This window comes from Rhincodon typus, chromosome 7, assembly GCF_021869965.1.
Source record: "Rhincodon typus isolate 14 chromosome 7, sRhiTyp1.1, whole genome shotgun sequence".
Classification (NCBI taxonomy): domain Eukaryota; kingdom Metazoa; phylum Chordata; class Chondrichthyes; order Orectolobiformes; family Rhincodontidae; genus Rhincodon; species Rhincodon typus.
In genome coordinates this window covers 95,578,501-95,594,131 of record NC_063338.1, presented here as the reverse complement: position 1 = coordinate 95,594,131, position 15,631 = coordinate 95,578,501, and the positions used below count along the sequence as shown (strand labels likewise).

The following is a 15,631-nucleotide window of genomic DNA, read 5'->3' as shown; positions in this document are numbered from 1 at the left end:
TCTGTCTCCACACCCCCTTCCCCCTAGGGGTCTGGTACCCTCTGTCTGTCCCTCCCCCACCCCACACCCCGGGGGTGCGGTGCACTCTCTCTCACACACACACACTCTCTCTCTCTCTCTCTCTCCCGCGGGTGGGGGTTACGGTACCTCTCGGGCCGTTCCCATAGAGACGGGGCCTCGCGCTCCGCTCCCGCCACCGCCGCCGCCGCCGCGAGATGGCGGGACTGCCGCTCCCACAATGCCCCGGGGGCCCGGCGGTGGGGGGGCAGGGCTCTCAGACACAGCCCGCTCCTCTCCCCTCGTCTCTTCTCTCCGGTCCGATCCTCCCGCCGACCACCCGTCCGGCTCTAAAACAACCAGCTCTCCCCAAACCCCAACACCGCCTCAAATAAAAACATTAAAATATTCTTCACCCAACCGCCGCTCAAAATGGCGCGAAGGCAGCCTCCCAGCAAGCAGCGCGCAGCCTGAGGGAACACTCCCGCAAAGTTTATCATTTTTAAAAAATACGCTAATCCTCTGAAGCGCGCTTCGGGCACAGCTTCATATAAAATAAACAAGGATCATTTTCAACTCGTGTTTTAATGCGGCGGTCACGGGGTGAAAGGGCAAAGGTGAAAGCGGAAACTTGCTCAAACATATAATTCCGCGGAGTGGTGCGAGGTGAAACTGGAGATTATCCTACACAAGAGAGTCGTGATTGTGAAGCGTTTGAATGATTCTCGTGGTGTATTTTTAAAAAATGTGTTCTGGTAGAGGCGGTGACTAAGGGTCAGAGGTCAAGGTTCACCGGACCAGGAGCCGGGAGCCTCGGGCTCGTTGATGTGAAGTTTTTTTACCCGAAAAGGCAGCGGCACCAGCGGAAGATGCACAGCCTGGGGGCAGGGGCGGTAAGTCCCGGTGGGGACTGGCGGAGGGGGTGGGGGCGGGGGCAGGGGCGGTAAGTCGGGGTGGGGACTGGCGGCGGGGGGGGGGGTGGGGGCGGGGGCGGGGGCTTATCGTCCCGGGGCCTCCTCCCCCCCTCCCCCTGTTTAAGCCGGGGGTTGGGGGAGACAGAGCCGCCTTTGCTGTGGGAGGCCTGAGCTGTGACCCCGGCCGGGCAGGGACTACCCGAGTTTCCCGCACTCAGGCGGCGGGGAAGCTGTAGGGAGTCTGCCCGGGCACCGCTGAAGGCCTCGGGTAGACTTGAGGCCGAACCTGTTGGATTTCTGGTCACCAGGGAGGCGGGAGGGGAGGGCGGGAAAGTGGAGCTGAAGTTAAAAGTCAGACCAGCAACGATCAGACAATCATAGAATCTCTACAGTGTGGAAGCAGGCCATTCTGCCCATCGAGGGGGGGAACACCACCCCCCTCCCCCCCGTCCCTGTAACCGTGCACTCCCCATGACTAGCCCACCTAAGCCTGCACATCCCTGGACACTGCGTGCAATTTAGCATAGCCAATCCACCCTAATCTGCACATCTTTGGACCGTGGGAGGAAACTGCAGTACCCAGAGGAAACCCAACACAGACACGGGGAAATAGTAAGACCTGCCGATGCTGGAGAGTGAGATAACACAGCGTGGAGCTGGAGGAACACAGCAGGCCAGGCAGCATCAGAGCAGCAGGAAAGCTGACGTTTCGGGTCGGGATTTTCTGAAGAAGGGTCCCCACATTGTGTTATCTCGGGCTCCAGCATCGGTAGTTCTTACTATCTCTGAGTGAGTTATAACCCCACTGCGAAGCCATTTCTGAAGAAGGGTCCTGACCTGAAACGTCAGCTTTCCTGCTCCTCTGATACTGCCTGGCCTGCTGTGTTCATCCAACTTTACACTGTTATTACAGATACGGGGAGAATGTGCAAACTCCACGCAGACAGTCGCCCGAGGGTGGAGTCAAACCCATGTCCCTGTGCACTGTGAGGCCACCCCGCCACCCCAATCGCGTGGAATGACAGAAGCTTGACGGAGGGGCCAAATAGTCTCTCCTCTTGTTCCTGATCTTGGTTCTCAGTTGATTTAAGACAGATATGTTGGTCTTGGAGGGAGAACGATGTAGGTTTACAAGAATTGTACCTGGACTTAAGGGGTTAAGTTAAATCAGATTATAAATTAGGTTAGTTTTCTCTGGAGTGTAGGAGGTTAAGGAGTGATCTGATCCAAGTCTTCAAGATATTAACAGGAAAAGACAGTATAGATAAAGGTAAACTGTTTTCACTGCTTGGGAATGCTAGAACTAGGGGCATAGTCTGAGAATGAGGGCCAGACCATTCAGGACCGTTCCATTCTGAAGAAGCCTGTAATGCGGCTGCTGTGCGTTTGCTGTCTGAAAATGTGACGGAGACGAATTTCAATTGTAGTTTTTAAAAAGGAATTAGATGCATAAATTGAGAGAAGTCTTACAGGGCTTGGGGATGGTGGAGTGAGACGAGTGAATAACTATTGCAGGGGGATCGCACAGACCTGATGAACCAATTGGCCTCCTGCGATTCTGTTGTGTGTGATTCTGTTGTCATTGATGCTGACCTGCTTGTTGATTTTTGCTCCCTATCCTGCTCACAGCCGGTTACTGCGCTGGCTCAGGTGGATCGCGAGAAGATTTACCAGTGGATCAACGAGCTGTCCAGCCCTGAGACCCGGGAAAATGCCTTGTTAGAACTCAGCAAGAAGAGGGAGTCGGTGCCTGACCTGGCCCCCATGCTCTGGCACTCTTTTGGAACCATTGCTGCCCTCCTACAGGTGATGATCATCCACTGGATAAAACGTTTGTTTAGACCACAGCTAGAATATTGTGTGCCCATCTGCATTCCATGTAATAAGAGGAATGTGATAGTGCTGGCGAGATTGCAGAGGAGATTTATCAGGATGTTGCCTGGTCTGGAGAGTTTTGGTTATGAAGAGAGATTAGACAGACTGAGGTGGATTTCTTCAGAGCAGAGGAGACTTAGGGGGCATAATTTAAATGTGTAAAATTATGGGACGTGAAGACCTTTTTTTTTCATGAAAGGGTGGTGGGGATCTGGAAATCGTTGCCTGTGAGGGTGGTAGAGGCAGAAGCCCTCACAACATTGAAGAAGTTTTTAGATGTGTATGTGATGCTATGGCATACAAGGCATATGGGCCAGTTGCTGCAAAATGGGATTATAACTATGTGATAACCCCTACATGGCCCAAGGGAATCACTAGTTAATCTCGATTTTCATTTTAAAAAAGGTAGAGGTTGTACAATAGTGAGCCTTGGCAGGCAGAATATAACTGCAAAACTAGTGAGGTGCAAAAGTTTGTGATTGGTTTTATTTAATCATCAGACTTCTCCCTGACCTCTGTTTTCTTAAAAATGCTTAACTGGCAATTTTTTATAAAAAACATTTAAATACAAACCAAAGGATGAAATTTAGACCCACCTTTCCAGGTGGACTGAGCCTGAAAAGGCTATGTTCTGTGTCTGTCTGTCTCTGATGTTCACACAAGTGAAGGGTGTGAAGCATGTGCACGGTGCAATAACAGGGTGGGTTTGTTACTGCAGTAATAATGCAGAGGATTAAACAGGACATCACATTTCCCATGGGAATTTTAAATTTGATTGAGGTCAGTCTGAAATTTAAAAGAAACAGTAACAGTGACCATGAAATGAGAAGATTGTGATTTAAAGTCCCATCAGTTTCAGAATGTCCCTGAGAGAAGGAAACCTGCAGCTGTTTCCCTGTCCACCTCTATGGTACGTGACTCCATGTGCTTGAGGCTTAACCACATTTTGAAATGACCCAGTAAGCCTTGCGGCTGTGAGGCTTAGGCAATTGATGATGGGTAATCAATGCTAACCTTGCCAGCAATGCCTGTATCTTGCAAATAAATATTGTTTAAATGGGTCCTGCCCAGTGTACACTCTGTTTGCTCAGTTTCTCCAGGCTCTGTGGTTTTCACCACGTGAATCATTTTATTTCTTTGCTCCCTGGTTACCTGATGCTGATCCCATTCAGCACCTGCAGAAGCTTCTGGAAATCCCAACAGAGTTGTAGCTTTGACAGTGCCTGAAAAACTGTGATTAGGTGTGGTTTCCTCATGTTGCTTAACAGGTTGAGTTTAGTGTAGGCTTGACCATGCTGTAACCCCACGCACCTCCTGCATTACCTTCTTTGTATTTTAATGTGATTTTATTTCTACATTTCTTTATTTTCCAGGAGATTGTAAATATTTATCCATCTATCAACCCTCCAACTCTGACGGCTCATCAGTCCAACCGCGTGTGTAACGCACTCGCGTTGTTACAATGTGTAGCATCGCACCCAGAAACCAGGTAACATCAAATATGTATCTGGAATTCTGTCTACTTCTCTGGCTTTTATTTCCTGCTGAGCTCTTTGGCTTCGCTTGGGGAAGTCTAATCCTGCATTTGTCTCATGTTGGATTGCTTCACCCTGAGTCTTCACCCCTAGTAAAGACTGTGGTAGCTGCCATGCGTTTGTGGAACAGAAGTTGGGTGTATGAATAGGAAGGGTTTAGAGGGCTTTGGGGCAAATGGGACCAGATTTATTTAGAATATCTGGTCAGTATGGACGAGTTGGACCGAAGGGTCTGTTTCCATGCTGTACATCTCTATGACTTTAAGAAAAAGTAAAAGACACATATAGCACTTTTCATAATCTGCGTGGTGCCAAAGAGCTTTACAGGCAGGGGGTGCTATTGAAGTGTTGTACTGTAAGAAACAAAGCAACCAATTTTTGCATAGCCAGGCTCCTAAGGCAACAACAAAATAAATAGTGAAATCTCCATCTCGCATAATAAAAACAAAAAGCAAAAAGAGTTGTTTGTGGGTAAATCACCACAAGTTACCTTTAAGGCTGTTACTTATTAAGAAATCTCAGACAAATCAAGTACTGAAATAATAATTCAAACTTTATTGCCTGTAGCAACCAACTATTAGACTGCTCTAAACTAGTTTAAGCTTGCGACCCAGCTTAGCTATTACCTGACTAATGGTGACACCTGGCCAGGACTTTAACCAACAGTGATCTGTCACTGGGAGGACTGTCCAGGGTTCGGTCCTTCTGCAGTGTTGTTCTTCAAATTTCTGCTAAGGTGGAGTTCTGGTATTTGATTCTTATACAGATTTTCATCCTTCGGTCTCTGAGGTGATATATTAATGATTTCTTTAGAGTTCTTTCATTTGAGTTACTGCAGGTCTGTAGCTGGTTTCCTTATCAAAATTTCTTTGTTTCTTGTTACATTTGGCCTTAAGTGTCTGTTTGAAGACACAGCTTTCCTGCGACCAACTCCATAAATTCTTCTGCAGGATAATCAGTTGTCCGTGTGGCAATAAAGCATCCAGTTTATCAGGCAGGTGGCAAAGTGGTTTTGTTTATGTAATCTCAGCAAGACATGGCCAATTGCTCGAGTCTCTGTGTAAAGGCCTGTCTTAGTTTCTCAATGGCTTATTTCTGACAGGTTTATTGCCGCTTGTAATAGCTTATCTTTTGATTCATTCAGTCCATGAACTGTTATTAAAGTTCTGAAGTCTATAATATCACCGTCATGCAGCATGGAAACTCGACCAGACATCCCAAACTGACCTAGTTCCATTTGCCAACATTTGGCCCATATCCCTCTAAGCTCTTCCTATTCATATACCCATCTAGATGCCTTCTAAAGTTGTAATTGTACCAGTCTCCACCACTTCCTTGGGAAGTTCGTTCCATACATGCACCACTCTGCGTGAAAAAGTTACCCCTCAGGTCCTTTATAAATCTTTCCCCTCTCACCTTAAACCTATGCCCTTTAGTTTTGGACTCCAGAGATAGTTAGAAATCTGAAACAAAAACAGAGAGTAAACCTTCCGAGTCCACGATCCTTCTTCAGCCCATCTGATGAAGGATAATTGGACTTGGAACTTTAAACTCTGCTTTTCCTGTCTGCAGATGTTACTAGATTTGCTGTGTTTCTCTCGCACTTCCTGTTTATGTTTCATTTTGTTTTAGATGTTGGCTGCGAGAGAAATATTAATCAGATCAGAACACCATGCAGCTCTTCCCTGCTCTTACATAGAACAGTACAGCACCCTTAACAGGCCCTTCGACTCAACTTGTCTGTGCTGACCAGAATGCCGTTCTAAAGTAATCCCGCCTGCCTGCACGTGGTCGATATCCCTGTATTCCCTCCCTGTTCATGGGTCTGTCTAATGCTTCTTAAACTTTGCTATTATACCTCCCCTGGCTGCACATTCCAGGCACTTACCACCACCTGTTTTTAAAGAAAACAAATCTTGCCTCATACACCTCCCTGCCCCTCTCGCTTTAAATCTATGTCCCTTAGTATTTGACATTTCTATCCTGGGGAAAAGATTCCGACTATCCACCTTGTCCATGACTCTAATAATTTTATATACTTCTGTCAGGTTGCCCTGATAGAAGTATATAAATTGAAGTAGAAATATTCTAGAAAAATAATCCTCTTTACAAATAAAATAGGACCTGTCAACTGCTCCATGCAATGCTAAAAGCTAACAGATCCAATTTGTGAACTTCTTTACACTCTGTCCCAGCACTCAAGGATGTTTTCAACATAAATGAACAATTCACTTTCTTAAAAGAACCCGCACCACAATTATAATTTTCATCTGAGTTGGGGGGAGGGGGCAGGCAGCAACAGGCATTTATGTCTCATCTGAAAAATGGCGCCTCCCTCAGTACTGCATTAAATTGTCAGCCTGGATTATGGACTGAAGAAGGTTCATTAGGGCTGATCCCTAGGCTGTTGGGACTGTTGAGAGGGCTGGGGAAACTGGGCCTGTGTTCTCTAGAGTTTTGAAGAATAAGAAGTGATCTCTATAAAACCTGTAAAATACTTAAAGGGACAGAGAGGGTAAATGCAGGGGGGTTTCTTCCATCGTAAAATTGTGAAATCTAGAACCAGAGGGGTCAAATTTAAAGTAAAGAGGAAGACAGGACCAAGATGAGCTGAAATTGTTTTACTTAGTGTGATGAACCTTTGGAATTCTCCACCCCAGAAGGCTGTGGAAGCTCAGTCCCCAAATATGCTCAAGATGGAGAGCAATAGGTTTCTGGATACTAATAACGTCAAGAGATATGGACTAGCCTAACAATATGGCATTGAGGTAGATGGTGAGCTATGATTGTATTGAACCGAGGAGCAGGCGGGCCAAATGACCTACCCCGATCCAATGTATCTGGAGTGGGGCTCAATCCACAGCACAATGTTTTTCACCACTGTGGAAATTCACAGATGTTAAGTGACTGACCAGGCACCAGGACTGAAAAGCCTATTCGTGCTCTTGTTCCTTATGTTCTTGAAGTCAAACAACATTACCAAGAATTGTAATTAGATTTTTGTAATTTAATTGTAGTTTGCTGTTTTGTGTGCAAATTGGATGATATTATCAGACCTGATTTGTAATAGATTACGTTTTTCTCTGTTGTGTTCCAGGTCAGCATTTCTAGCAGCTCATATCCCACTCTTTCTCTATCCGTTCTTGCACACTGTCAGTAAGACGAGACCCTTTGAGTATCTGCGACTCACCAGCCTGGGTGTTATAGGTAAGCACTTTGTTTGTTTGGTGAGTCTTGGTACTGAAATGTTCTGTGCTGAAATTTCACTGCCACTGGAAATCCTCCTGCAGTGGCTCAGAGAAGTAGTTGTTCTCTTTGTAAATGTGAAAAAGATGCACATTGGAAGGAACAACAAGCTCAACCCTTTTCCAGCCCCATTTCAGTACCCAATCACGATCTAGTGCAACTTTTCTGCACCCTGGTTTTGGGGCTAGGGGTCATCACTGATCATCAAACATCTGTATAAATGTAGGTCATTTTACTCACATGGTTCAACCTGACACTGAGCAGGCAGTTCTCTGAAAGGTGAGGATGGGGTGCAGAGCTTGGGGGGGGAAAGATGCTGTAATTCTAGTTCCGTGCAGTTTGTGTGATGATATAGTCCAGGTTGAGTGTGACTCTTGGTTCTGTGGTTAAACGTTTTTAAACCTTTTCTCTACTCTTCTTTCTGCAGGCGCCTTAGTGAAAACAGATGAACAGGAAGTCATCAACTTCCTTTTGACAACAGAAATTATTCCTCTCTGTCTCCGGATAATGGAGTCAGGAAGTGAATTGTCCAAAACGGTAGGGGTTGCTGATGTGTAAAACGTGGTGGTGAAGTGGTCTTTGTCAAAGTTTGAATGTTACAGTTCTGAAAAGGTTTAAACTGTGTACTTATGCCAGGACCTTGACAGTCACTGTTGATTTTATATTTGTTGGGTCTTTAATTGTGTTCAAGTGTTGGCCAGTAACCTGCAGATAAGAGTGCAAGTGAATCCCAGTTAATGCTGACCACCTCAATACAATGAGACATTCAAAGAAAATACAGTTAACACAGGTTGTCAGATTGTAGAACAGACCCTTTTCATTATCCAATAAGGTATTCTTGCTGCACGAGATGTTACAGCTCTCTGTGAAACCCCTCTCTGATGCAAGACCCACTACTTAGAGTCACAGAGTCATAGAGAGATACAGCATGGAAACAGACCCTTTGCTCCAACTTGTCCATGCCGACCAGATATCCTAAATTAATCTAGTCCCATTTGCCAGCATTGGGCCCATATCCCGCTCAATCCTTCCCATCATATAACCATCCAGGTGTCTTTTAAATGTTGTAATTGTACCAGCCTCCACCACTTCCTCTGGCAGCTCATTCCATACATGCACCACCCTCTGTGAGAGAATGTTGCCCTTTAGGTCCCTTTTAAATCTTTCCCCTCATCTTAAACCTATGCCCCTCTAGTTTTGGACTCTTTCTCTCTCTCCCCCCAACTTACTAACCAAATCTCCTATGTTTGCGACCAAATCATCTATATAAATGACGAAAAGCAGTGGACCCAACATCGATCCTTTTGGCATATCACTGGTCATGAGCCTCTAGTCTGAAAACCAACCCTGCACCACTACCCTCTGTCTTCTACCTTTTGAGGCCATTCTGCCTGTATTCCAGAGATAGCAAGAATGTGATCTAATCTTGCCTACCAGTACCATGAGGAACCTTGTCAAACGCCTTACTGAAATCCATATGTTGATACAGTTCCTGGTGATAGATCCTAAAAGTTCCTCTCTCTAACACTCAATGCTGCTGCAACTGAACTGTAACACCCCACTCTAATACATTCACACTGCCAATGTGCTGCATTCAGTGGCAGCTGTAGGGTTGAAGTTGTTATCTTGCACTGTCTGGTAGATGGTGTACTTTTTGCTGATGAACAATCTGTCTTGACTGCTTGAGACTTTCTGCTGTGAGCTCGCATGTTTTAGGAAGTAGATTTCGGATGGTGGTGTAGGCGCAGATCTTTATTCCATCCTCAGGAAGCTATCTGCACCCTTTCAGCAGTTGGGTTAAGTGTTCTTTCTTTGTTTGGTGATCTGTGTAACCTCTCTCCTCTTATTCTGGCTCCTAGGTTGCAACTTTTATTTTACAGAAAATCCTGTTGGATGACACAGGACTGGCTTACATCTGTCAGACATATGAACGATTCTCTCATGTGGCCATGATTCTGGTGAGCTTAATTCCCTGTTAATGGCCGTTGTTGGAAATGATAATATATCCTATTATACTGCACGCCTTAAACAGGTCCTTGCGTTTCACTAACATTGTTCATTCCTTTTTCCATACCTTGCTCACTTGCTCCTTTGTGCCCAACATTCCTGCATGCATGAAACACAGAAAGCTAGCACACTGGTGCAGCAGAGAACAAGGAAGGTTGCTGAAACGTTGGCCTTTGTTTCAAAGGATTGGAGTGTAAGAGTCAGGAAGTCTCATTGCAACTGTACAAGGTGCTGGTGAGACCACTTCTGAAGTACTGCAAGCAGTTTTGGTCCCTTTATGTAAGGAATGATATCATCTCATTGAAGATAGTTCAGAGAAGGTTCACTTGGATGATCCTTAGTATGGAGGGATTATCGTATGAGCAAAAGTTAAACAGGTTGGGACTCTGTTCACTGGAGTTCAGAAGAACGAGAGGTGATCTTGTTGAAACATTGGATTTTCTTAAGGGGCTTGACCGCATAAATGCTGAGAGGATGTCTCCCCTCACGGGCAAGTCTAGGATCAGAGGGCATTGCCTCAGAATAAAGCGGCACCAAGTTGAGTGGAGATGAGGCCACAATTGGTTCAACAATTACCTGGCCCTTTGGCCCATTGAGCTTGTTCCACCGTTTGACAAATGGACCACGCCAGCTCCTAATTGGTAAATTTGTACATTCGTAGTTACTTTAACCAAAAGTACAGTTGTCCTTTTTAAAACCTGTGCTGTTTATTTCAAAATGTTTGATCTTTAGGTTCATTATTTAAAACAAACAAGAAAATGTGAGGAATTCTTTTTCACCCAGAAAGTAGTGAGGTTCTGAAATGCACTGCTTGGGAGGGTAGTTGAGACAAGGAAGCTCACGACCTTTGAAATGTACTTAGATGAATGCTTGAAATATCATAATATTCAAGGCTGTGAGCCAAGTGCTAGAAAGTGAAGCTAGTGTAGAATTAGGTTTTGTTGGCGGAGACTCTATGGTTTGATAAGTGGATGATTAAAGTTTTTGAGAAGATTTGTGGCTCGGGTTGTGATGAGGTTGTAGACTTGCTCGCCGAGCCAGTGTGTTTGATTGCAGACATTTCGTCACCCTGCTAGGTAACATCGTCGGTGGGCCTCCGGTGAAGTGTTGGTGTTCTGTCCCACTTGTTATTTATATCCCTTGGTTTGCTGGGGTGGTTGGCATCACTTCCGGTTTTGTTTTCTATCAACAAACACATTGAACTGGACAAGATCATATAAACCACTGAAAAACAGAACCGGAAGTAATGGGCTGATGGTGTTACCTAGCAGGGTGATGAAACGTATGCAACCAAACACACTGGCTCAGCGAGCAAGTCTACAACTTCAAGTGGATAATTAAAATGTCCCAGTCATAGAGGTACAGGAGAGGCTCTTCAGCCTATCATAGGAGAAGTCTGAATGTGTCTGATGGTTAGAGAGAATTAATCTCCTTCTGGTGGTCATCCATTGATTCTTTCTGGGAATGGATGTTTCCTTTTCTGATTTTGTTCTCGAGACATGGGCAAGACTGCATGTATTGCCCTTGAACAGATGAATTGCTTGAATTGCTGCAGTGTTTTGGTAAAGGTGCTCACACAGTGCCGTTAGAGTTCAGGCAAACCCGATGTGCCTTCCAAGACAGGGTGATGTATAATTTGGTGATTGTGATGTTCCTGTAACATGCTGCTCTGGTTTTTTCCAAATGTTGGAGGGCATTATGAGAGGTCATATCAAAGATGTCTTGGTGAGTTACTGCATTATAGCCTGTAGATGGTGCACACTGCATTCACAGTGCGTTGTTAGGAGAGGAAGTGAATACTGAGTTCATGGGCACTGGTCGAATGGACTGTCTGTTCTAGGTGGTGCTGAGCTTCTGGAGTGTTTGACTTTGGGGGTTGATGCTTGAGGTGCCTAATGGTGCACTTGTTGAATAGGATGAGATACTGGTGTCCTTGGGATCTGAAATCTCAGCAAGGATGGCTGGTGTTGGGGGAAGGGGAGTGATGCAACTTAACCAGCAATTGCTGGAGCTGCTGTAACGTTGGCTTGTCTGTGTGCACAGGGTAAGATGGTGCTGCAGCTGTCCAAAGAGCCATCGGCCAGATTATTGAAGCATGTTGTTCGCTGCTACCTCCGTCTCTCTGACAATCCACGGTAAGTTCAGCCCCCAGTGACAAGATACATGATAATTGGCAAGCAAAACCCCCCTACCACCCCCCAAAAAAATCAATTCTGACTGCATGGGAGATCTTCCCAACAGCTTGCAACATTGTCCTGGGACTTTGAATGTCTGGGACTATTTGCATTGATCCCCTAAACCCCAAGCAGTGCCTGGACTCCCTCCTCTCTCTGAGCTCCTGGTAGACAGCACCTTCCAAACCCACGACCACTTCCATTTAGAAGGACAAAGGCAGCAGATACATGGGAACCCCACAACCTTCAAGTTCCCCTCCAAGCCACTCACCATCTGACTTGGAAATATATCGCTGTTGCTTCACTGTTGATGGGTCAAAATCCTGGAATTCCCTCCCTAAGGGCATTGTGGCTCAACCCACAGCCAAGTGGACAGTTCAAGAAGGCAGCTCACCACGACCTTCTCAAGGGGCAACTAGGGACGGGCAATAAATACTGGGCCCAGCCAGTGATGCTCATATCCCACAAAAGAATTTTTTTAAAGAGTTCCAAGAAAATGAAAAGTTTACAAGAATGTAGGGAAGTGAGAGCGATTAAGTGGATAGCACTTTTGATAATCAGTGTGGACTTCATGAGTCAACAGTTCTTTGTGAATGTGGCTCTTGGCACAGGAAAAACCCTTCTTCTTGTGTCAGCAATTTTTATTAGAGAAGGAAGAGTGATGAGAAAATGCTGGTGCACTGCAAGATCGCTGTTTCTTTTCCAACATTTTCATTGACACAATGAGGAAGAGAGAACATCCCTGGTGTGCTTTAAGTTATGTTGTGTTTTCTCAAACGGTGTGTTACAGGTTTTCAAATGGTTGGACTGTGTGTTACTATGTCACATTTGGATCTTCTAGGGCAAGGGAGGCACTCCGACAGTGCTTGCCCGACCAGCTGAAAGATACCACGTTTGCCCAGGTGCTGAAGGACGATACTACTACCAAACGTTGGCTGGCCCAACTCGTCAAGAACCTCCAGGAGGGGCAGGTGACTGACCCCCGGGGAATCCCCCTCCCACCCCAGTGACTGAAATGACCCTCCCACAAGCTGAGGCTATCAGGCCGTATCGTCGCTGGCACAGTCTGGATTTTGGAGGAGTGAGGCAACGGTCTGTTTGTACAAATGACTGTGGTCTTTGAAATAATGGCGACGTAGGACTCCTGAGATGCTGGACAGTGAACTGCGGAGTACATAGCTGGACAACTTGTCTTCTTTGTCACTCTGTCCTTCTCTCTCCTTCCCAGTCACTCGCCACATGGACTGTGATTGAATGAGCTACGTCCCTGAACTGGTACACCAAGACCTCATCTGGACTATGTCAATTTCCAATGTAACATTTCCAGGCTTCGAATTTCACCCACGTCTTCATTAATACTGTTCAGTTTATGGGAGGAAAGAGGGATTTGATCATTATTGTCTAGGTCCAAGCTGAGCTAATTTTGACGAATGGTTTGTCCAGGTTATACGCTGTGTCTAGGAGACTTCTCTCCGTTACATGTAGCCTCACTGCATCAGAAACTAGGGAATAGTCGAGTCCTGATGTGTGTCCATTAATGACTTTTAAAATGATTCGTACTTTCTCCCATTCATCCTTTCTGACATGCCAGCCCCTCACGTTTTGCATTGTACTATAGGGAGACATGTTTCCTGCACCGACACACATTGCCTCTGCTTCCCATTAGTGTCCTCCTGCACCAACTACTTTGGAGCTTCGTTGATGATCCTAGCTAAGACTAGACGGTTGTACTTTGGTGCAGGCTCTCCCTTGCGCCAGACGTGTAACTATGAGTTGAGAAATCAGAGTAAACAGTTCTCTGGGAAGGTGGTCCACTCATTCGACTGTTCATGGGCTCAGTCCCTGAAGACTTCCACTGTTTTCCATCAGCATATTCCAGGATAGTTTCTATTCACTCACCTCGCCCCGTCTCCCCTCCCAGAACCCCAGCAAGTCCAAGAATTTCATGATATCCTGTTCTCTTGTGTCCTGTATGCTGGCTGGCTATGTCGTACAGGACACCTCCAGCTCTAGGCTCTGGCTCAGCTGAATTTCCCTTCACCTTTGTTTCACCAGTGAGAGAACTTTGAGATCAGACAGCATTTGAGCAGCCACTGCTGGGTGACAGCTAGTTAATACTGGAGCACAGCTGCTCCAGCGCCCCAACTGCCTTAATGCATTCCAGCCTGTCTTACTCAAGATTCAGGGCCCCTCGGGTTCAGTTGCGCTTCCAGGACACCACTTCTTGCAGTAATCCTCCCCTTCCTATCCTCCTCTGACCTGATCCCGTGGCACAAGGATGTAGATTCTGGGCCAATTCTGACCTGAGATTTCTTTTGATGGGGGATGTGCCGGAAGCATTGAAACTTAAATGTAATAATTTTTTAAAAATATTGTTGTGCTAACCAGTGGATTGTGTTCAGGAAAATGTTGCATTGAAAGCTGTTTACTGTGAGCCCCATAATGGTCCAGAGATGTTTATAAACATGATAGCTGCCACTTAGCCCCTTGCTGGTTCACCTGATGATTGTCCTGCACTGTCCCTCTGTCCCTAGCTTGGTGTTAAGTGGCTATGTATGAGCCTATATATGGTGCATTAACGTCTGGTATTCTGCATGGTGTGACCTGATACCATTCATTGGATTCCTCATAGATCTGCAACTTCCTATCAATGTGTTTAGGCACTCTGATTGGCATAACGTCCTCTCTCTGGTGGGTTAGCTGGGGAGGGAGGCAATTAGTCAGGCTGGAGGATGCCCTGTAGGGAACTGCCTTGCCTTGCTGCCAATTGAGGCCATTATGTAGGAAATTTAATGCCCCCATTTAAAAGCCACCACCTGCTGCTACTGGTGTTCACCCAGTGGTGGGCAGGGGAGCGACTGTGCAGAGAACCCAAAAAGAAAGCCCTGGTGGGAATTGCTTGTGGATCTCCATGTTGACCCGTCAGCCAAAGACTCCTGATCACAGACTAGGCTTTGGGAAGTGGGTGGGCTTCTCGAGCAATGGCATGCCCATCCCGTTGCCGTATGTCCCCTTGCCCCCTAACCAATGACACTCTTCCTGGCCTCCCTCACCTATGTCTGAGTCAGTTGATCATCCTTGGCCTCAGGTAGTGCACTACTTGACCTGCTGAGTGATTGAAGGACCTCTGCCTCCTATCTCAGGGCAGGCTCACTGCTGCTGTCTTAATCAGCATTGACAGTAATTCAGGCAGTATCCTCAAAGAGGTAGTGTTGGGACCTCGCCACTTCTTTGGCTGACTTCGATTAAATACCATTGTGTATGTCTTGGTGGAAATGTGTGAGATATGTAGAGTGAAGGGCGAGGGCAATGTTGCTGCAGATCAATGGGAAAATTCACCTTTTGGAGCAGTATTGATATATAATAAAAACAGAAACCTGCTGGAAATACACTGACTGAATCTTGTGTACCTCCTGAATGATTCCCACCCAAAACATTATTGTACCTTCATCTTTTTTACAGATCCTGGTTTGCATTCCCCATTTTTTTTTTTAGCTTCCTATTTTGACAGTAGTAGTAAGACCATCCTCCACTCTCTGTGGTAATTCTTAGACAGAAATTGATTTCTTTCTGAAAATGCCATTTTGGGATGCAGCAGAGACATGATGTTGATTGGGGAGACAGATGTATCTGGATCCTTGGCTTCCCATGACTGGGAATTTCCTCACCGTTATCGGAGTCTCTAATTAATGCACTGATAGCGATTAATCACTGTGAATACTCAGCAACTTGGAATTTTTTTACACAGAGAGTGGTTCGCATGTGGAATGAACCTCCTGAGGAAGTAGTGGATGTGGGCACAGTTAGAACGTTTAATAGACATTTGGAAAAGTACATGAATAGGAAAGGTTTGGAGGGATATGGGCCAGGAGCCGGTAGGTGG

General features: G+C 45.9%; 2 protein-coding genes across 3 annotated transcripts in view; one reads left to right on the top strand and one right to left on the bottom strand.

Moving 5' to 3' along the window:
- The window catches only part of usp37 (ubiquitin specific peptidase 37), a 52,526-nt gene extending 52,091 nt beyond the window's left edge, over positions 1-435 (bottom strand). The window contains exon 1 of the mRNA XM_048599282.1: positions 148-435. The gene's annotated coding sequence lies outside the window, so the exon portion shown is untranslated. The remainder of the gene's footprint in view (positions 1-147) is intronic.
- Positions 436-508: 73 nt separating this feature from the next.
- Positions 509-15,144, top strand: cnot9 (CCR4-NOT transcription complex subunit 9). 2 transcript variants are annotated; one of them, XM_048598628.1, is made up of 8 exons: positions 509-890; positions 2,541-2,717; positions 4,160-4,275; positions 7,419-7,528; positions 7,995-8,104; positions 9,448-9,525; positions 11,618-11,709; positions 12,590-15,144. In XM_048598628.1, exons 1-8 carry the CDS (start codon positions 867-869, stop codon positions 12,756-12,758), a joined length of 876 nt encoding a protein of 291 aa, XP_048454585.1. In that variant the 5' UTR covers positions 509-866; the 3' UTR covers positions 12,759-15,144. The 2 variants fall into 2 exon arrangements, with proteins under 2 accessions (XP_048454585.1, XP_020374092.1); XM_020518503.2 differs by having other exon boundaries at positions 9,427-9,525.
- The last annotated feature ends 487 nt before the right edge of the window (positions 15,145-15,631 follow it).

What these genes read in the sequence shown, in the direction of transcription:
- cnot9 (XM_020518503.2), top strand. Translation starts at nt 867, where the DNA reads ATGCACAGCCTGGGGGCAGGGGCG. An exon ending in GCATCGCACCCAGAAACCAG is followed by an intron (nt 4,276 to 7,418) that starts GTAACATCAAAT and finishes GTTGTGTTCCAG; the next exon opens with GTCAGCATTTCTAGCAGCTC. An exon ending in CGTCTCTCTGACAATCCACG is followed by an intron (nt 11,710 to 12,589) that starts GTAAGTTCAGCC and finishes TGGATCTTCTAG; the next exon opens with GGCAAGGGAGGCACTCCGAC.